The 17,877-nt window shown below is 36.9% G+C and overlaps 1 protein-coding gene and 1 pseudogene across 1 annotated transcript; both read left to right on the forward strand.

Annotated features, from left to right (window-relative positions):
* The first annotated feature begins 1,496 nt into the window (after positions 1-1,496).
* LOC147508820 (zinc finger BED domain-containing protein RICESLEEPER 2-like) lies at positions 1,497-2,489 on the forward strand. The gene has a single exon (XM_086597637.1). It carries the CDS (start codon positions 1,497-1,499, stop codon positions 2,487-2,489), a length of 993 nt encoding a protein of 330 aa, XP_086453763.1.
* A 1,434-nt stretch (positions 2,490-3,923) lies between these two features.
* Positions 3,924-4,641, forward strand: LOC147508821 (isoflavone reductase homolog pseudogene; annotated as a pseudogene).
* The last annotated feature ends 13,236 nt before the right edge of the window (positions 4,642-17,877 follow it).

Raw genomic sequence — 17,877 nt, forward strand, 5'->3', positions numbered from 1 at the left:
CTCCTTGAATCTTGGCCTTTTATCATAAAACTTCTTAGCAACTAACCCTTACTCCTTTATCTCACAAAAGGGGCGCATTTCTACACATATTCGACTCCAATGTCTGAAATACATAAGAACACGATAACAGTACTAACTCTTACTTATTAATCACATAATTGGTCAAAAGCGATATTGTTAAAGGGGTTAAAACTATAATTTTGGGCTCTTATCAAACCACCCCCAAACATCATTTTGTTTGTCCTTAAGCAAATATGAGAAATTAACATAAGTGACCAAAAATAGAGTTATAACTAGGGGTGTTCATAAAAAACCGAAAACCGAAAAACCGAACCGAACCGGATCGAACCGGCCAATTTTTTCGGTTCTTTGTAGACCCAGTTCGGTTCTCGGTTCCTAAAAGTGAAAACCGACTGGGTCGGTGCGGTTCTCGGTTTCATGTCTCGGTTAACTGATGCCAACCGAACCGAACCGCGTTTAGTTCATACCCTAAGTTTTGTTTTATTTCAACCATTGGATTAGAACTTAGAAGTCTAATCTTGCAGCCGTCTAATCCTTCTCAAATCTCAATCACGAAAAAGGGCTTCGACGGTTGAAGCTCACCTTCTCCATCTCCACGTACTCTCCATCATTCCACTTGTGCCAACAAGAGAAAGAGAACCATTACAAGTAACTCTTCACTAATTATTCACTCTCTAAGTCTCTATTTCTCTTAAATCTTACCAATTTATGTTTGATGGCCTAATATTTCGTCCCCCCTCTCTTACTTAGATTCATAGATTCTTCAATGAAACAAACAAATGCGGAAACACAAGCTGCTAATGTGACACTTCAACCTGATGCATCTAACGAGAATGAGGTAGCTGTTGCAAAGCGAAGAAAGAAGACAGATACGTCGGATGTATGGAGTCACTTCACCAAAGTTGAAGGTAGTGTTCCTTTAAGTTCTACCTGTAACTATTGTAAGACGTTGTTTAAGTGTGATTCTGTTATTAATGGAACTTCCAGCATGAGGTCTCACATTGCTAGTGTTTGTAAGAAATACCCAAACCGTATACCAAAGGACTCGAAGCAATCGACATTGACTTTCAAACCCAAAGAAGAAGGTGGGCATGAGCTTGTGGCCATCACATTTAGTCAAGAGTCTTGCGTAGAAGCCATTGCCCAAATGATCATTGTTGATGAGCTTCCATTTAAGTTTGTGGAGTGTGAAGGGTTTTTAAACTTTTGTCGAGTTGTTTGTCCACGGCTCCATGTCCCAAGTCGCACAACAATTACTAGACATTGTGTAGCTTTGTACTTGGAGGAGAAAAAGAAGTTGAAGCGTGTCTTGAAAGGTCAAAAAATTGTGTTACTTAATCGATACATGGACTTCTATTCAAAATATTAATTATATGTGTCTCACCTCTCATTATGTGGATAGTGAATGGAAGTTAAAGAAAAAAATCCTTTGCTTTTGTGTAGTTCCAAACCATAAAGGTGAGACCATTGGGAGGATGGTGGAGAAGTGCTTGCTAGAGTGGGGTATTGATAGTGTTTTGACTGTTACATGTGATAATGCAAGCTCGAACAACGTAGCCATTGATTGGTTGAAGAAAAAGACTAGTCATTGGAAAAATATAGTCTTAGAGCATGAATTTTTACAAGTTAGATGTTCGGCTCACATTTTAAATCTTATTGTTCGTGATGGCTTGAAAAAATTTGATGAATCAATTGTTAAGATAAGGAATGCAATAAGATATGTGAGATCATCTCCATCTAGATGGACCACTTGGAAGAAGTGTGTGAAAGATGAAAAAATTGTGTGTGAGAAGAATGTATGCTTAGATGTGGCAACAAGGTGGAACTCGACATATGAGATGTTGGATGCGGGGGAAAAGTTTGAAAAAGCATTTGATAGGCTAGAGGATGAAGATGTTGGATATAGGAATTACTTCGTACCAATAGAGATTGAGAATGAGGATGATCTTGAGGATGAAGAAAGCACGATAACTCCAACCACTAAGCGTAACATTGGGCCTCCGGATGTTAGGGATTGGAAGAGAGCTAGAATGTTTGTTCAATTTCTTCAAGTTTATTTTGAAACAACAAACAAAATTTCTGGTTCTAACTATGTCACTTCTGATCTTTTGTTTAATGAGCTTATCATTGTGAGGACAAGTTTGAAAGATTTATGTGATTCGGCTGATTTATCCTTATATGATATGGGTTTGAGGATGGTTGCAAAATTTGATAAATATTGGAGCCCCGAAAAGATCAATCCCCTACTGTTGGTTTCAGTGGTTCTTGATCCTCGCTTCAAATTAGAATATGTGAGTTTCAGTATGACGGGGCTATACGGAACAGCCACTGTTGACTCAATTGAAAAGAAGGTGAAGAACACACTAGTACGTTTGCATGGATGGTATGTTAGCAATGGAAAGGGCTCAAGCACAGCACCACAACATGAAAGTGAACCTATTGTGTCAAGTGATCCGCGAAATGGATGATGCGTAACATGCAGGGAAGTTTAGGGAGTATGTCTGAGGTGGACAAGTATTTGACGTCAACTCTTGAAGAACAAAATATAGAGGAATTGTTTGATATCTTGGGTTGGTGGAAAGCTAATGCCTCCAAGTATCCCATCCTTTCTCTTGTGGCTCGTGATTTGATGGCCATTCCGGTGACTTCCGTTGCGTCGGAGTCGGCTTTTAGCACGAGAGGCGTTATAATTGACCCATTTCAGTAGCTCTTTGCGACCTAACACAGTTGAAGCCCTCATTTGCACTCAAAATTGGTTGTGGACTAGTCGCGAAGCCAATTGATCTTCAAGCAAAGAATGAGAGAAATAGAGCAATATGACGAATTGATTCGGTAATATTATGTGAAAATAAATAGTTTTTGCACTCCTAACTATTAGTTATACAACTGTTTTATTCTTATTTTGATCATCTCTCAGAAACTGCTCAAGTTTATGATTTCGTCAGAGAGTAGGTCTGATTGAGGGCTTGAGTTGTCTCTTTTGGCTTTTGGTAAATAAAACTCTCGGAAGTTTTTTATAACTTGTTTGCATTTGTGTATAATTGGAATTTGCTTTGGTCACTGATTATGGTTATTTAACTATTTGAAAGTGATTATTAGGTATAGATCGAACTAAGGATGCAGCAGATTTTGGATCACCTTTGAAGCTTGTTACTAACTTACTGGTGCAAAAATGTATAGATTTCCCAATATGGTAGTTTTTGGAGTCATTGTTGGGATGGTTGCTGATTTACTACAGGGAATATGTGAAGATACAATGAATACGTGAAGATACAATGAATACGTGAAGATATAACAGTTTGACAGTTTTTAGGACCATATTGGGGGATCATATGTAATACTTTAGACTTTCTTTTGCATGTTTCTTTTGCTCATCTACCACTTTTGGGTGACTGGGGGATCATATATAATAGTTTAATTAGACTTCTTTTGTATGTTTCTTTGACTCTGCTACATATTGCCTTGTATAGCACTATATCTCTTATAAGTGAATATTTGTGACTAGTCGCTTTCTTCCTTTCACCCATTTACTCACCTCTTCATCTACAAGTCAAACATCTCGAGTTGCAGGCATGTGAGTTGTACATATAGGTTAGATTTACTAAGTTGGTACACACCCCTGAAACAGCAGGAAGTGGGGGGGGATTTGACGAACTTGGAGGAAAGGATGACTTCAGCACTTATGAGTTGGAAGAGAGGATAGCAAAATCGAAGATTATAATTTTTGAGGGGGAATCATCCCTGAACCCAAAGTCCAATTCAACATCTAGAAGTGTCCGTCAGAGCTCACAAGCTGACTCATTAGATTCACAGATTAACTACGCATTTGTTATGTCAGGCACTCTTTTTCCTTGGGGATGGTAGGCAGAGTTTAGGTTTGATCTACATGTTCGGACACAACCATGGCAGTGAAGAGCAAGGTTCTCGTAATAGGGGGAACTTGATACATTGGTAAGAGATTTGTTAAGGCAAGTTTAGCCCATGGTCATATAACTTACGCATTTCACCGGCCGAAATTGGTTTCAACATAGACAAAGTTCAAATGCTCATTGATTTTAAGCAACAAGGTGCCCATTTAATAAAAGGGTCATTTTCTGATTACCAAAGCCTTGTGCATGCTTTGTGAAACAAGTTGATGTTGTTTCAGTGCACAATTTAAGTCGATAGTAATAACCTCCTCTTACAACTCAAACTTATCGACGCTATCAAAGAAGCTGGAAATATCAAGGTAAGATCATCCTATGACTGTGCGCAAATTATTTCATTATTTTAAATTCATGCTCAACATTTTATAATTTGCATGATTTATGTGCAAGATTTTGTACAAAAAGTCATAGAATTCAACAAAAATATAATTTATGTACAAAATTTTACAGCGATTCTTACCATCAGAATTCGGTATGGATCCATCAAGAATGGGACATGCACTTGAACCCGGAAGAGATGCATTTGATAAGAAGATGTTAGTGAGAAAGGCCGTTGAGGATGATGGTATCCCTATCACTTATGTCTCTCGCTAACCTGCTTTTTCGGGCTACTTCACGTCGATGTCTGTCCCAACTAAAGGGTTCATTTATTCCTCCAAGGGATAAAGTGTGCCTATATGGAGATGGCAGGTGAAAGGTACTACAAATTGCAAATAACAACTCAAGATGTTCCCATTTCATCCTCGAAAGTGGCATAATAGTGCCTCTGCAACTGTGGGGGTTGGCTGTTTCTATGGGTTTATGTTGATACACCGTTTGACTTTAAGCGTCCACCATTATGGTATTTAACTATTTATTTGTATTAGTAAAGAGCTTTGTCCCAATTCTCTTAGTTCAATCCAAATTCTTGCACCCATTTCCTCGTCCTTTTCGGGGAAAGCAATTCTTGATTTCTGGTAATAGAGATGTCATTGGCTCATTGCATTGTTTTTGTTGCAAGGCCACAAAAAGATCCATGTATTACATCGTGCTAAAAGTGTTCATGGAGTAAGGAAGAACATCCCAAAAGTCTTGAGCTGGTAAATACATAGTCCCACATCGCCCAGAGTACAAACAATAATAACATTACAGGTTTATAAATACATGGGCTTGGTTAGTTAACCAACTATTGGGCTTGGGTTTGGTGCAAATCAGGCCTTAAGATAGTAAATAAGCATTTTTGGAAAAGGGGCCTAAGCATCGGTTTATAAACCGAACCGAACCGAATTTACTGTTCGGTCCGCACCCGGTTTTTGTGATTCATCGGTTTGTTGACGGTTCTATTTTTTAGGAACCGAATAGTAACGGTTCGGCTCAAAATTTTACCTAAAACCGGACCGAACCGAACCGTGGACACCCCTAGTTATAACTAATCTCGTTTCGCCGAGTGCGATTGCATTGACCATATGCAACAGGGCCTTAAACCACTAGGAATTCCCTAGTGGACGAGTATTAGCCTCATGAGAGTTTTCCAATGAGATATTCACAAATTTCATCTATACTACAACGACTAAGAAATAAAACTATTGTTTCCTTATTTATGTCTCAATTATCTATACATCTCACTAGCAATGAACATAGAATAATCAAGTCGAAACCTAAACTAATATATGCATAATAATCAATCATCTACGAATAAACATATATATAATGAGTAATATTATGAAATGCACTAACAGGTCCATTTCTGAAACTTTGGATTAGCGTCCTTAAGTAGGTCCTCGCATAAAAGTCAATACAAAAATACTCTGATTTTTCCGCTCAAGTTTTGCTACTCCAGTGTGCAGTGGGCACACTTTACCTTACCATCTCAATGACACACAAGGAAGCCGAAGTCGATCAAACATATCTGCCACTTACTATCACACTAACCTATTCCTAATTGAGCTAGAGGTCTTTAGTAGGTGTTGTGGGGATTAGGTGATGGTTTTAAAAATGAAGGAAATGGATATTCAAAAAAAACAAGTCTGAGAATAAAGTCTTCATATTATGTAACTAGCAGAGAAAACCTTGTTCTTGTTTTGCTTCTACACTTTGTTTCCATCCTTAGCCATTTTTTTTTTTTTTTGGCTTTTGACTCCTTTGATTCTGTTTTTAGAGTTTTAACTTTTTATTTTCTTTTCACTTCTTTTCTTTTCTTTGGATGTAAATTTCTTTTTCTTATTTGAAGCAACTAACAAATTATTAGTTTCAAAGGTCTTTCTCTTTTCTATTCTTCATTTCATCTTTATTCTCAGAGTCATTCAAAAGTAGGTAGGCTTATTTTATTTTTATTTTGTTTAGTAAAAGGGTAAAGGATTTGCGGTTTATGAAAGGCTAAAGAAAGGCTCAGAGGGGGGACTAGCGGAAATTAATTTCATAAGGTTTGAATTCTGACTATATCGATCCAAAAAAGGCCTAAATTCTCGCTTAGGATATGGTATAGTGATCAAACAAGTGGACGTGTGATTTCTCTATCCAGAATTTACTTCTCCCTTGTGTCATTCTCAAATGTTTCACTCATATAAGGCTTTAGGCTATATTCTCACAGGATTTGTAGAATAAGTACTCTAGCCTAGATTTTAGAAACTTACTGCCAAACAATTATAGATACTCATGCAATATATTTATAGAAAGATGCAATGATTATTACCTACATATTAACCTGAGTTTCTAAAAACTATTCTAATGCAAAAGCTAACGTGAAACTTCTAGATTATTAAGAGCATAGAGAAAGAAACAATACCAATATTCCTAAGTGTATAGCATAAACTTTTTATTTATATTTCTGAATTTTTGAAATTTTTAATAGAAAACAAGTGTATATTATACATATCTATATCCTAACAGACGCCTTAAATTATGCGTGTTTCTATGCCACCCCCAAACAAAAAGCATGCTTTGTCCTCAAAGTATTGAAATAAAAAGGGTAGAAAAATACCATGAAAATGCGTGAAATTTTAGAACATTTGTGATAAGTACGTAAATGTTACATATTTGCTCCCAATTTTATATTATTTAGTCCGTTATATTTAATTTGTTTGATCTAGTTAGTGTGTTTTCGGTGATTTTGCAGGGATTTAAGTTAAGTTTATTAAATGTGTCAAAACTAACGAAAATGCATGAGTTGAAGATTTGGTTAGCTGACATTGGTTTTTACTATTCAGTGGAGGTGTCCAGGACGGTGAATAGATTGTTTACATTGGATGGCTTGATTTATTGGGTTGGGCCTTTTAACATTGGGCTAAGGAAAAAAGGATAAAAATGAATTAAATGGAAATGGGCCCATAGCTTATAGGCTTAAGTACACCCACGTGACCAACAAGAAAGCTTCAAACATTCTTTGTAAATGTCTGAACCCATCACATGCCTTTATTAGTTAAACTAATAGCCACACCATTTCCTATCCACCGGATGCACCATATCATCCCTTCATGATCTCCCATCTCTCATGAACATGATCAAAGTTTCCCTTAATTCCAACAGCAGAATAGTTCGAGACTGGAACCAATCAAACCACGGAGCCAACCCCACCATCCCTTCATGCACTTGTTTTCTAGTAAAAATTTCAAAAATTTAAAAATATAAATAAAAAGTTATGTTATACACTTATGAATATTGGTATTGTTTTCTTTCTCTATGCTCTTAATAATCTAGAAGTCTCACGTAGCTTTTGCATTATAATAGTTTTTAGAAACTTAGGTTAATATGTAGGTAATAATTTTTGCATCTTTCTATAAATATATTATATGAGTATCTATGATTGTTTGGCAGTAAGTTTCTGAAATCTAGGCTAGAGTACTTATTATACAAATCCAGTGAGAATATAGCCTAAAGCCCATGAGTGAAATATTTGAGAAATGACATAAGGGTGAAGTAAAATCCGGATAGAGAAATCACACGTCCACTTGCTTGATCACTATACCATATCCTAAGTGAGAATTTAGGCCCTCTTTGGATCGATATAGCCAGAAATTCAAACCTATGAATTATTTTCCGCTAGTCGCCCCTCTGAGCCTTTCTTTAGCCTTTTATAAACCATAAATCCTTGACCCTTTTACAAAAACAAAATAAAAATAAAAATTAGCCTACCCATTCTTTGAATGAGTCTGAGAATAAAGATGAAGAATGGAAAAGAGAAAGACCTTTGAAATCAAGAATTTGTTAGTCGCTTCAAATAAGAAAAGAAAGTTTCCATCCAAATATTAAAAAATAATAATAATAAATAAATAAAAGAAAAAAAAAAGTTAGAACTCCAAAAATATAATCAAAGGAGTCAAAAGCCAAAGAAAAAGAAAAAAATAGCTAAGGATGGAAACAAAGTGTAGAAGCAAAAGTAAAGAACAAGGTTTTCTCTAGTTACATAATATGAAGACTCTATTATCTCAGACTTGTCCTTTTTGAATATCAATTTACTTCATTCTTAAACCATCTCCTAATCCCCGCAACACCTAATAAAGACCTCTAGCTCAATTAGGAATATGTTAGTGTGATAGTAAGTAGCAGATGTGTTTGATCGACTTCGACTTCCTTGTGTGTCATTGAGATTGTAAGGTAAAGTGTGCCCACTGCACACTAGAGTAGCGAAACTTGAGCGGAAAAATCAAAGTGTTTTTGTCTTGACATTTATGGGAGGACCTACTTAAGGACGCTATTCCAAAGTTTCAGAAACGGACCTGTTAGTACATTTCATAGTATTACTCATTGTATATATGTTTATTCGTATATGAGTGATTAGTATGTATATATTAGCTTAGATTTCGACTTGATTATTCTGTATTCATTAAGATGTATAGATAATTGAGACAATAAATAAGGAAATAATAGTTTTATTTCTTAGTCGTTGTAGTATAGATGAAGTTTGTGAGTACCTTCACTGGAAAACTCTCACGATACTATAACTCGTCCACTAGGGAATTCCTAGTGGTTTAAGGCCCTGTTGCATATGTTCAATGCAATCGCACTCGGCGAAACGAGATTAGTTAGAACTTCATTTTTGGTCACTTATTCTGATTTCTCATATTTGCTTGAGGACAAGCAAAATGCTGTTTGGAGGTGGTTTAATAAGAGCTCAAAACTGTAGTTTTAACCCCTTTAACAATATCGCTTTTGACCAATTATGTGATTAATAAGTAAAAGTTAGTACTATTATCGTGTTCTTGTGTATTTCAGGCATTAGAGTTGAATATGTGCAGAAATGCGTCCCTTTTGCGAGATAAAAAAGTAAAGGTTGGCTGTTAAGAAGTTCTATGATTAAAGGTCAAGATTCAAGGAGAAAAAACCTTTTTAAATCCCGGTCAAAGCTGGAAAGTGAAAGTCAACGCGGGAAAAAATAGCGCAAAATTCAGCAGAACTTCCGTAAGCTGTATCTTTGGACTCATATCTTGGAATTGGGCCTACCTTATGTCAAAATGACCGGCTCGGAACGAACTTTCCAATAATCTAAGCTTTGACCCAATCAGAGGAGTAAAAGTGGACGAAAAGACTGTTGAAGTCAAATTTAAAAGCCTATGTGGACTAAAGAAATTGGGTTTTGGGCTCGATTTTTCCGGCCCAAAACATGGCTCCTCAGCCCAAGCACGAAAAAATGGATCTTGTCTCCTCCATTTGAAGACACAAGACTTAACTCTTAAACATCTAGTTTTTTTAGTGAGCCATGAATCCAAGAACTTGTTTTTAGATCTAGTTTTTACATTCAATTAATTAGTTTTAGAACAAAGTAGATTATTATTTAGAATCAGATTTAGTTTTATAATAAAGTATTAGTTTTTTATTTCAATTTAGTTTATTGATTAAATTCTTATTTAGATTTAGTTGTCTTAAATTCATAATTAGTTGTTTTAATTTGATAATTAGTATTCATAATCTTAGTTCTAAATTAGTTTTAAATTCAGTTTAATACATTTTGAATCTTAGACTATTGTTAAATTAGATTATAAAGTTTAATCATTTATTCAATAATGAGTTGTTATATTTGTTCTTGTTTAAGAAATGATAGTATAATTATTCAAGGCTAAAACCTCCATTTGAGGGGTTTGAGAAAGCCTTGTTGAAACTTGATTTCGATTAGCGTATAATAGTTCGTAATGTTTTATTCCATTCTAGAAAGTAATTATTTCACCATGAGAATGAGTTTGATTGCTTCACATGCTAGTTGTTAGTTGGTAGAGATTACCATGAACAATTAGGGATTAGAAACACCCAATTGTTGTGCGGAAGCATTCCAATTCGGATTACGACAATTCTTTGTTAGTAAATTAAGTCGAGTTAAGTTGGAATCAAATTCCCCTGATTCATTATCATATAGTCAATTTAGCATTTTAGTATTTTAAATTATCGCATCTTGATTAGTATAATTTCTATCATTACTCTCATCGATTTTGATAGAACTGATAATCTTAGTTAACGTAAATTCTAAAGAACTAGGAGTGGAACGAACTTTCTATTCCAACTATATTGCAATAGCATCGAGAGTAGAAAACTTTGATAACATAAGCACGTAAATAGTTTTAGTTTTACTTGCGTTTGAGTTTCGTTACTTATTCGTAGATATAACTAGCGTTTTACCATTATATCAACGGCACAGTTCGCCTTTGCGTGGACTTTACCAACCTAAATCAGGCTAAGGATAGCTTCCCCTTACCAAGAATCAATCGACTTGTGGACTAGACCTGTAGCTATGAGCTCTTGTCATTCATGGATGCCTACAGTGGCTACAACCAAATCCCACTAGCAGAAGAAGACCAAGAGAAAACTTCATTCGTAACAGAGCAAGGGATTTACTGTTACAACGTCCTACCGTTCGGCCTCAAGAACGCTGGAGTGATCTACCAGCGACTCGTCACCGATATGTTCTAGGACATGTTAGGGGACACAATGGAAGTCTACATAGATGACATGGTCGTCAAAAGCAAGAAAGCTAGAGATAACTTAGATCACCTCACACAAGCGTTCTATAACACCCCGTCTTTTTATTGCATTTCCTATAATAATATTAATAGAAATAATAATAATAATAATGTAAATAGAAAACAGAAATATGATATCCAGTAGTTTTGGAAAAAAAAAAAAGCCCGTAAGTAAGTAGATAGGTTTAAAACCCTGGTTTTTCGGAGAGGTTTGAAAAACTAGAAAATAAGGGTTTCTCACGTAGAGTTTTTAGGAAAGAAAAAAAAAAGGTGAGAGTTTTACTGAGAGAAAAAAAAAAAGGGGTTTGAACAAGAAAGATCGTTGTCGACTTCAGTCTTTGGAGGTTTTCGATTTCGGGAGCCGCTTAGGTTATAACAAATGAGTAGATACTTTATGTTTTTATAAATTTCGTTATCCGTTAGAAAAAAAGGTCGTGTTCATCTTGTTTTTGATATCGTGTTTTATTACGGTTTTCATTTTCTGCGCGTTATTCTAGCTTTCTCCTCTTGTTTAGCTATGGAATTTGGTTATATGTTAGCATAGGGAATTGGTTAATAACCGGACTCTAAATTGAATCGGCCAAAACTCTCGGAACATAGCATCAATGGCGCCATCCATCACCAACAAAACCGTTCTTTGTTTTTTTTTCTGAAGTGTGGTTTTTATTGATTTGTGGTAATGATAATTGTTAACCGTGAATGTTATTGTTTGGTGTTTGGGTTGATTGGGTGAGATGGGAAGCCTTGGAAACGTACCCATAATGGCGCTCAAACCATATCACAAGCGCTTCCGCTTTTTGTTGTGTGAATGTTTTGTTGGTTGGAATTGAACATGGAGGATGTGGGGTAAGGTGTTGAGGGTTGTGTGTTGAGTGGAGATGGCTTAGTGGTGCCGAGCTATACCTGTGGAAGCTCGGAGAGAGCTTTAATGGCGTCGGTCGATTTTTGCAGTATAACAGAATCAAGTATTGTTGATATGGGTAGATAGGGTTTTTCTCCCTGAACCAAACCGCAGGGTTTCTTTTTGCCATGGATGGCTGGTGGTGGCTGTGTGGTGGTCGGTGGTGGTTGTTTGAAATTGGAGAGGAAGGAGATGAACAGTAGCCAAAAACGATTTTGGGCTTGGGCCAAAATCGTGGGCTATTATCTTTTTGTTTTGGATTTTAAAATTTTGACTTTTAGATTAGACTATGGGCCTTAGGATTTGGGCTTTTGGGTTTTTGGAGTTTAGGCCGGGTTGACTAGAGTTGACTGTTGACTTTGACCAGAGTTGACTGTTGACTTTGACCAGTTGACCCGAAAATTTGACTTTTTCCTAAAATTATGATTCGGTCTAATAGGATAAGTCTAGGACTATTAACGTGTTTGATTTTTTTGCTAAGACCTTTATAAATATACTTGTGTACGTGTATTTACTGCTTTGTGATTTTTTCTGTCTTTTGAGATACACAACGTTATGACATTTATACATCCATGAAATTAATAACGCGCGTAAACCAAAAAATAATTGAATCAAGATTTTGCTACGTTCTCTGAAATAATCTATGCAATAAAATATAATAATGCGTAAACAAAACTTACCGCACCCTTTTAGAACTCTCCACGCCTCAAGTTTTAGAATTGAGTTTATGACTGATGAAGTCATATGTAGGTGGGCATTTATTGAATGTGCCATAAATGGCCCGTTAGTGTTATATAAGGGTATTCATTGAATGTGCCATGAATGACCAAATTGTAGTTGACTGCCCTAAAGAGGAACTAAGGTATTTTGCCTTGCGGGTGAGTTGTATTCCTTGAATGTACGGGAATGTAGGATTGGGTATTCCTTGAATGTGGCAGGAATGACCCAAGGCATTCATTGAATGTGCCATGAATGGCCCGTTAGTGATATGATAGGTATTCCTTGAATGTGGCGGGAATGACCTAAGGTAGTCATTGAATGTGCCATGAATGACCGAGTTTTGTGCCCAAAGAGGCCGTGGAAATATGTGTATGAAAGCCCGGAGATGGCTATGATATTGTGGTATTCGGTGGGAGAGAGGCACACAGGAATGTGTGATTTGGCAAATGTGTGGAGTGCAAATCGTGGAGTAGGTACTAAAGGGTGGGTGTATAAGAAAAGTAATTGATTAAGTGATAAGAGAAATTTATTTGATGATGCAAGTGTGTTGGGCTTACTTTTGAATGCATATAGGATATTTACATATGTTATATATACAAGTTCTAACTTTCTTTTGTAGGAGGGTAGGACTTAATAATATTTTGTGCAGGGACGCGGTCCTACCCTTATACAGCGGCATATATCGGTAAGTGTAATTCAATTATTTAGATATTAAAAGGGAGTTATTAGAATGAGTTAATAAAATGGAGGTTAATAAAAATGGAAGTTTTGCTTGGGAAGAAACTATGTCGTTTGAGATGACGGAACTACTTGTCTTCCAAGTTGAGAATGATTAGGTTATGATAGATTTAAAGTGTTAGTGGGATAAGTAAGGTTTTGAAATGTTTATATGTAGTTAGTCTACTCATACCAGCAAATTCCATTTTGCTGACCCATGTTTGCTTTATTTTGGCAACGTGGGTGTGTTCTTCTTGGGAACATAGGTGGAAGGCAGTGGAATCGCGGCGTGTGATTGGGATTTGTGCCTGGAGCGGTTCGTTAGTTTTCTTTTAGGTTTGATTTCTTTGTTGGAAGAATGTAATAACGTAGTTTACCTTTTTCATGGCATGAGGACATGGTAGTGATGAACTTTATTTGGAGAGTTTGTTTGATGTTTTATTTGGAAGGATGTTATCTAAATAAAGAGATTTCGGATAATTATGGGGATGATTTTATTTTAAGTTGTTTCTTTTATGACATGGCTATTAGGGTTTGTATGTATAGTATTCTCCGTCATAGTCTGGGTTTTTAAACAAGTGAACCTAGTGATGTTTGAGATAATTATATTTCAAATATTTCACTTTGTTATTGTTTAGAAATTCGGGCTGTGACACGTTCTCCATACTTCGGCGAACTCAAATGAAGCCCTGAGAAATGCCTCTTTGGAGCATCCTCCGGGAAATTTCTAAGGTATTAGGTCTCACAACGTGGGATAGAAGGAAACCCTGATCAGATTCGAGCTTTCTTGGACATGTCCAACCCAAAAACAAAGAAGCAGATACATAAACTGTCAGGAATAGTGGCAGCTATAAACCGATTCATATCGAGAGTATCAAACAAATGCCAACCTTTCCTACAAATTCTCAAGAAGGGTGAATAGTTCTCATGGAACGAGCAATGTCACCAAGCGTTCTCCACTCTCAAGGACTACTTGTCAACAACACCTGTTGTAACGCCCGTATTTTTAAAATACGTTTTTATCTATTTATTAATTAATTAAATTAATTATGTTCAAAATTCGTCATATTGGATTCGGGATACGTGGGCCTGGTTTTGGGCCCGAGTCTGTGTTGGGCTTGGGTTTCGGACCCAAGTATATAAACACATTTTTCTAGAAAATAGGGTTCAGAGTATAATAGAATAATGAAAATGGAGGCAGAGATGAAAGCTGGATTTCTGGAGGGTAGAGCACGACGGCTCGGACTCGGAGGAATTCGTAGGAGCTGTTCATACAGGTGAGTAGCTATTTTGCTATTTCACCGAAAATTATAGTTTTCGTATATCGATGTATAGGTTTCTGTTTTATATTTTGGTTAAACTGTTAAACCGCTAAACCGCTGATTAAAAACCGTTGGAACGGTTCAAGCTTGAGCTCTGTTAATGGAGGCGCCGAGCTCCATGAACTTAACCGCTTTTATTATAGTTGTGGTTTTGACTGCGGTAGCTCGCTCACGCTCTGAATAGCGCTAATGGCGCTTAATGGCGTCAGCGAGGAAGCCAGTTTTGGTTGTGAAACCGCATCTTGATGGTGGCGGGTTGAACTCGTTTTGTTGTTGGTGTTTGGTTGTGGGTGATGAGTGGGTTTGATGGATTGTTGGGGTTGAGTACGGTGGTTGGGCTGTTGGGAGCCTTGAACAGCGCCAATGGCGCCAACACCATTAATGCGATAATCGGTGGTTTTGATTTTTATGTGAACCGTTGTTGTGGAACTGCTTTGTTGGTGTCGTGGGTTGTTTGTTTGAGGAATGGGGGTAGTGAGTGAGTATCGCTTGATGGGGCCGTCAAAGCTCGGAGAGAAGCCATTAATGGCGGTGGGAATTCTTCCAGATCTAATTTTGGTGATGTTGGGATTTGACGATTTGGGATTTTTGGTTTTATTAATGTTGTTTGGGTTTTAAGGGGGATTGAAACCGTTAGCTTGAATGGGGTAGACGAGTGGTGGCCGGAATTGAAAGTGGTGGTGGCCGATGGAGCTAGAAGATGAACGATGAATCGCTCATCTTAGTTGGGCCTTTCTTGTTGGGCCTTTGTTAGTTTGTTTCTATGGGCCGATTTTATTGTATGTTGGGCCAAAGTTCTATTATTTGGTCTTGGGCCTTAGTTGGTTTTTGGGCCCGATTTTGGTTGTTTTGTTTGGGCCAGTTTCTTTTGGTTTTGTTTGGGCCCGGATTCTATTTTAGAGGGTTGGGCCCGATTATGTTCTAAAGTATTGGGCGAGTTCATTTCTATTTTTGTTTGGGCCCTTTTCCTATTAGTTGATAACTTGTTATGGGCCGTTCTAATTTTTGTAATTGTGGGCGAACCCATTTGTATTTTTGATCGGTTTAATTAAGTTTTGTTTGGGCCTTCTCCATTATGTTTTGGGCGATTCAAGATATAAGTTTTGGGCCCGTTTCTAATATAGCTTGGGACCAGTCCTTAGGACTTAAATCGATCCAATTGGGTCGGGTAGAATTAATAAGTTGGTTTTAGACTTTCGGGTTCTAAGGTTTGGGCTTGGCCAGTTGGGTCCGAACCATTACCCTTGGTCATGAGCCCATGAGCCAAGCACCCTTGACCTTAGCCATGAACCATGGCTATGACCATGAACCTGTCGAACATGGAAACGACAGTTTGACTTTGACCAAGACCTGTTGACTTTGACAATGACCTGTTGACCTTTGACCATTGACGGTTGACTTTGACCTTGACCGTTTACTTTGACCGTTGACTAGGAAACGCGTTGACTTTTCTAGTTTTTCACACGCTTTGTTTATATTCATTATCTAATTATGATTTGACGCGAGTGAGTAGTGTGTAAAAGCATATATATATTGGGCTTTGATTGTGGATTGTAGATCGATAATTGTGCTACATTTTATGTTGTAAATAGTATGGACAAATTAAATGTGGAAATGCTGTGGAAGCTGATATAAATCTAGTTGTCATTATCTAATTAAGATTTGACGTGAGTAGTGTGTAAAGCATATATATGTTGGGATATATATATTAAATGGAATAGTTTTAGAGACATAAAGGTATAAATACTCCATTATTATATATGTGAGATGCTACTTATGAGGTAGCACAAGATTAGTGAATATTTTGCCCCGAGTGTGGTGTAGTGCAATAATATATTGGCACGTGAAAGTATGAGAGTGGTTATGAGATATAATTGAGATATTTCTAAATAGTGTGGCTTAGTGCAATAAGGTAATTGACCTGCACATGATATAGTGGAATTATTATGAGTCATAGATGGATGACACCTGAATAAATTACGTAACGAAAATCCTATAACCCCGACTACCACAACTCATGTGATCCGCCTACATGGGGTATTTAATATATAAGATGTTGATATATAAGATGTTGATTGACCCATGTGTTGGACAATCGTAGCCGAATAGTGGCTTGATATATAAGATGTTGATATATAAGATGTTGTATATATATGAGATGTTGATTGACCCATGTGTTGGGCAATCGTAGCCGAATAGTGGCTTGATTATTCCGTTCGCAAATATTGGAAAGAGACGCGCGATATTTTATGTCGAATAGGGGCATTACTTATATAATGGCTTCCGTGTGAGGATTTACTCTGTCGCGCATCCCGCCGGGTGGTTACGCACGGAGTGGTACATTATATAAGGGGAGGCATGTGGATGTACATGTTCGGCGTTGGGTAGCGATTGTGGTAGCCAGGGAAACTAGGTAAGACATAGATACGACGTGATTTTAGGGACACACAAAGAAAGCCTGAAATAATCTAATTATGGTAATATGTTTGGTTGGTTATTTGTTTAGTTAGAACCTAAAACCTCGATGGAGGAACTACATGCCTTATTTATGATGCGTATAGTTTGTTGTGTGGTTAGTGGGAAGTTAAGGCGCCTCAGTGGAGGAACTACCTGCCTAGATTATTGTACTTAAGAATGTTGTATTAGTCGTTGAAAGTTAAAGGCCTCGCCTCGAGGAGGAACTACCGCCTAAATTATTATTCTTAAGGATGTTGTATTAGTCGTTGAAAGTTAAAAGCTTCGGTGGAGGAACTACCGCCTAAATTATTATTCTTAAGGATGTTATATTAGTCGCTGAAAGTTAAGGTGCCTCGGTGGAGGAACTAAGCTGCGTATGGATTATGTATATATTTGTATAAGTATATGTTGTTTTAGAGCTACTCACACCAAAGATTTTTATAATGTCAATCGATTTTGCATGTTTGTTTATCGGGTGTGTTCATTAAATGAACATAGTTGATAAGTCTTGACAGTTTAGTGATGAAGAAGATTGGTTGTTTGCTTGTGGTTTTGCGTTAGCATTGCATCTCGGGATAAGTTTTGTTTTCCTTGAGGTGATATAGATTTTCGATTAAGATAAGGTTATTTGCATTTTCATTTGTAAATTGTTTATGGTAATGAAGATGATCATTGTTTAAGTTAAAATTTTTATTGGTTTTAATTATCCGCATATTTTAAAACCTGTTTATGGGTTTTGGGAGTGGAGAGTCGTCACACCTCTGGAATCGAAGAGTCGGGACAAATAATGTTTTCCTCTGCCGAAATTCGGTGTGACACCATCTTGACCAAACCAATTAATGGTGAAACACTAGGGCTATACTTAGCTATGTCCGACTTAAGCTATC

This window comes from Coptis chinensis, chromosome 3 (assembly GCF_015680905.1).
Source record: "Coptis chinensis isolate HL-2020 chromosome 3, ASM1568090v1, whole genome shotgun sequence".
NCBI classification, from domain to species: Eukaryota; Viridiplantae; Streptophyta; class Magnoliopsida; order Ranunculales; family Ranunculaceae; genus Coptis; species Coptis chinensis.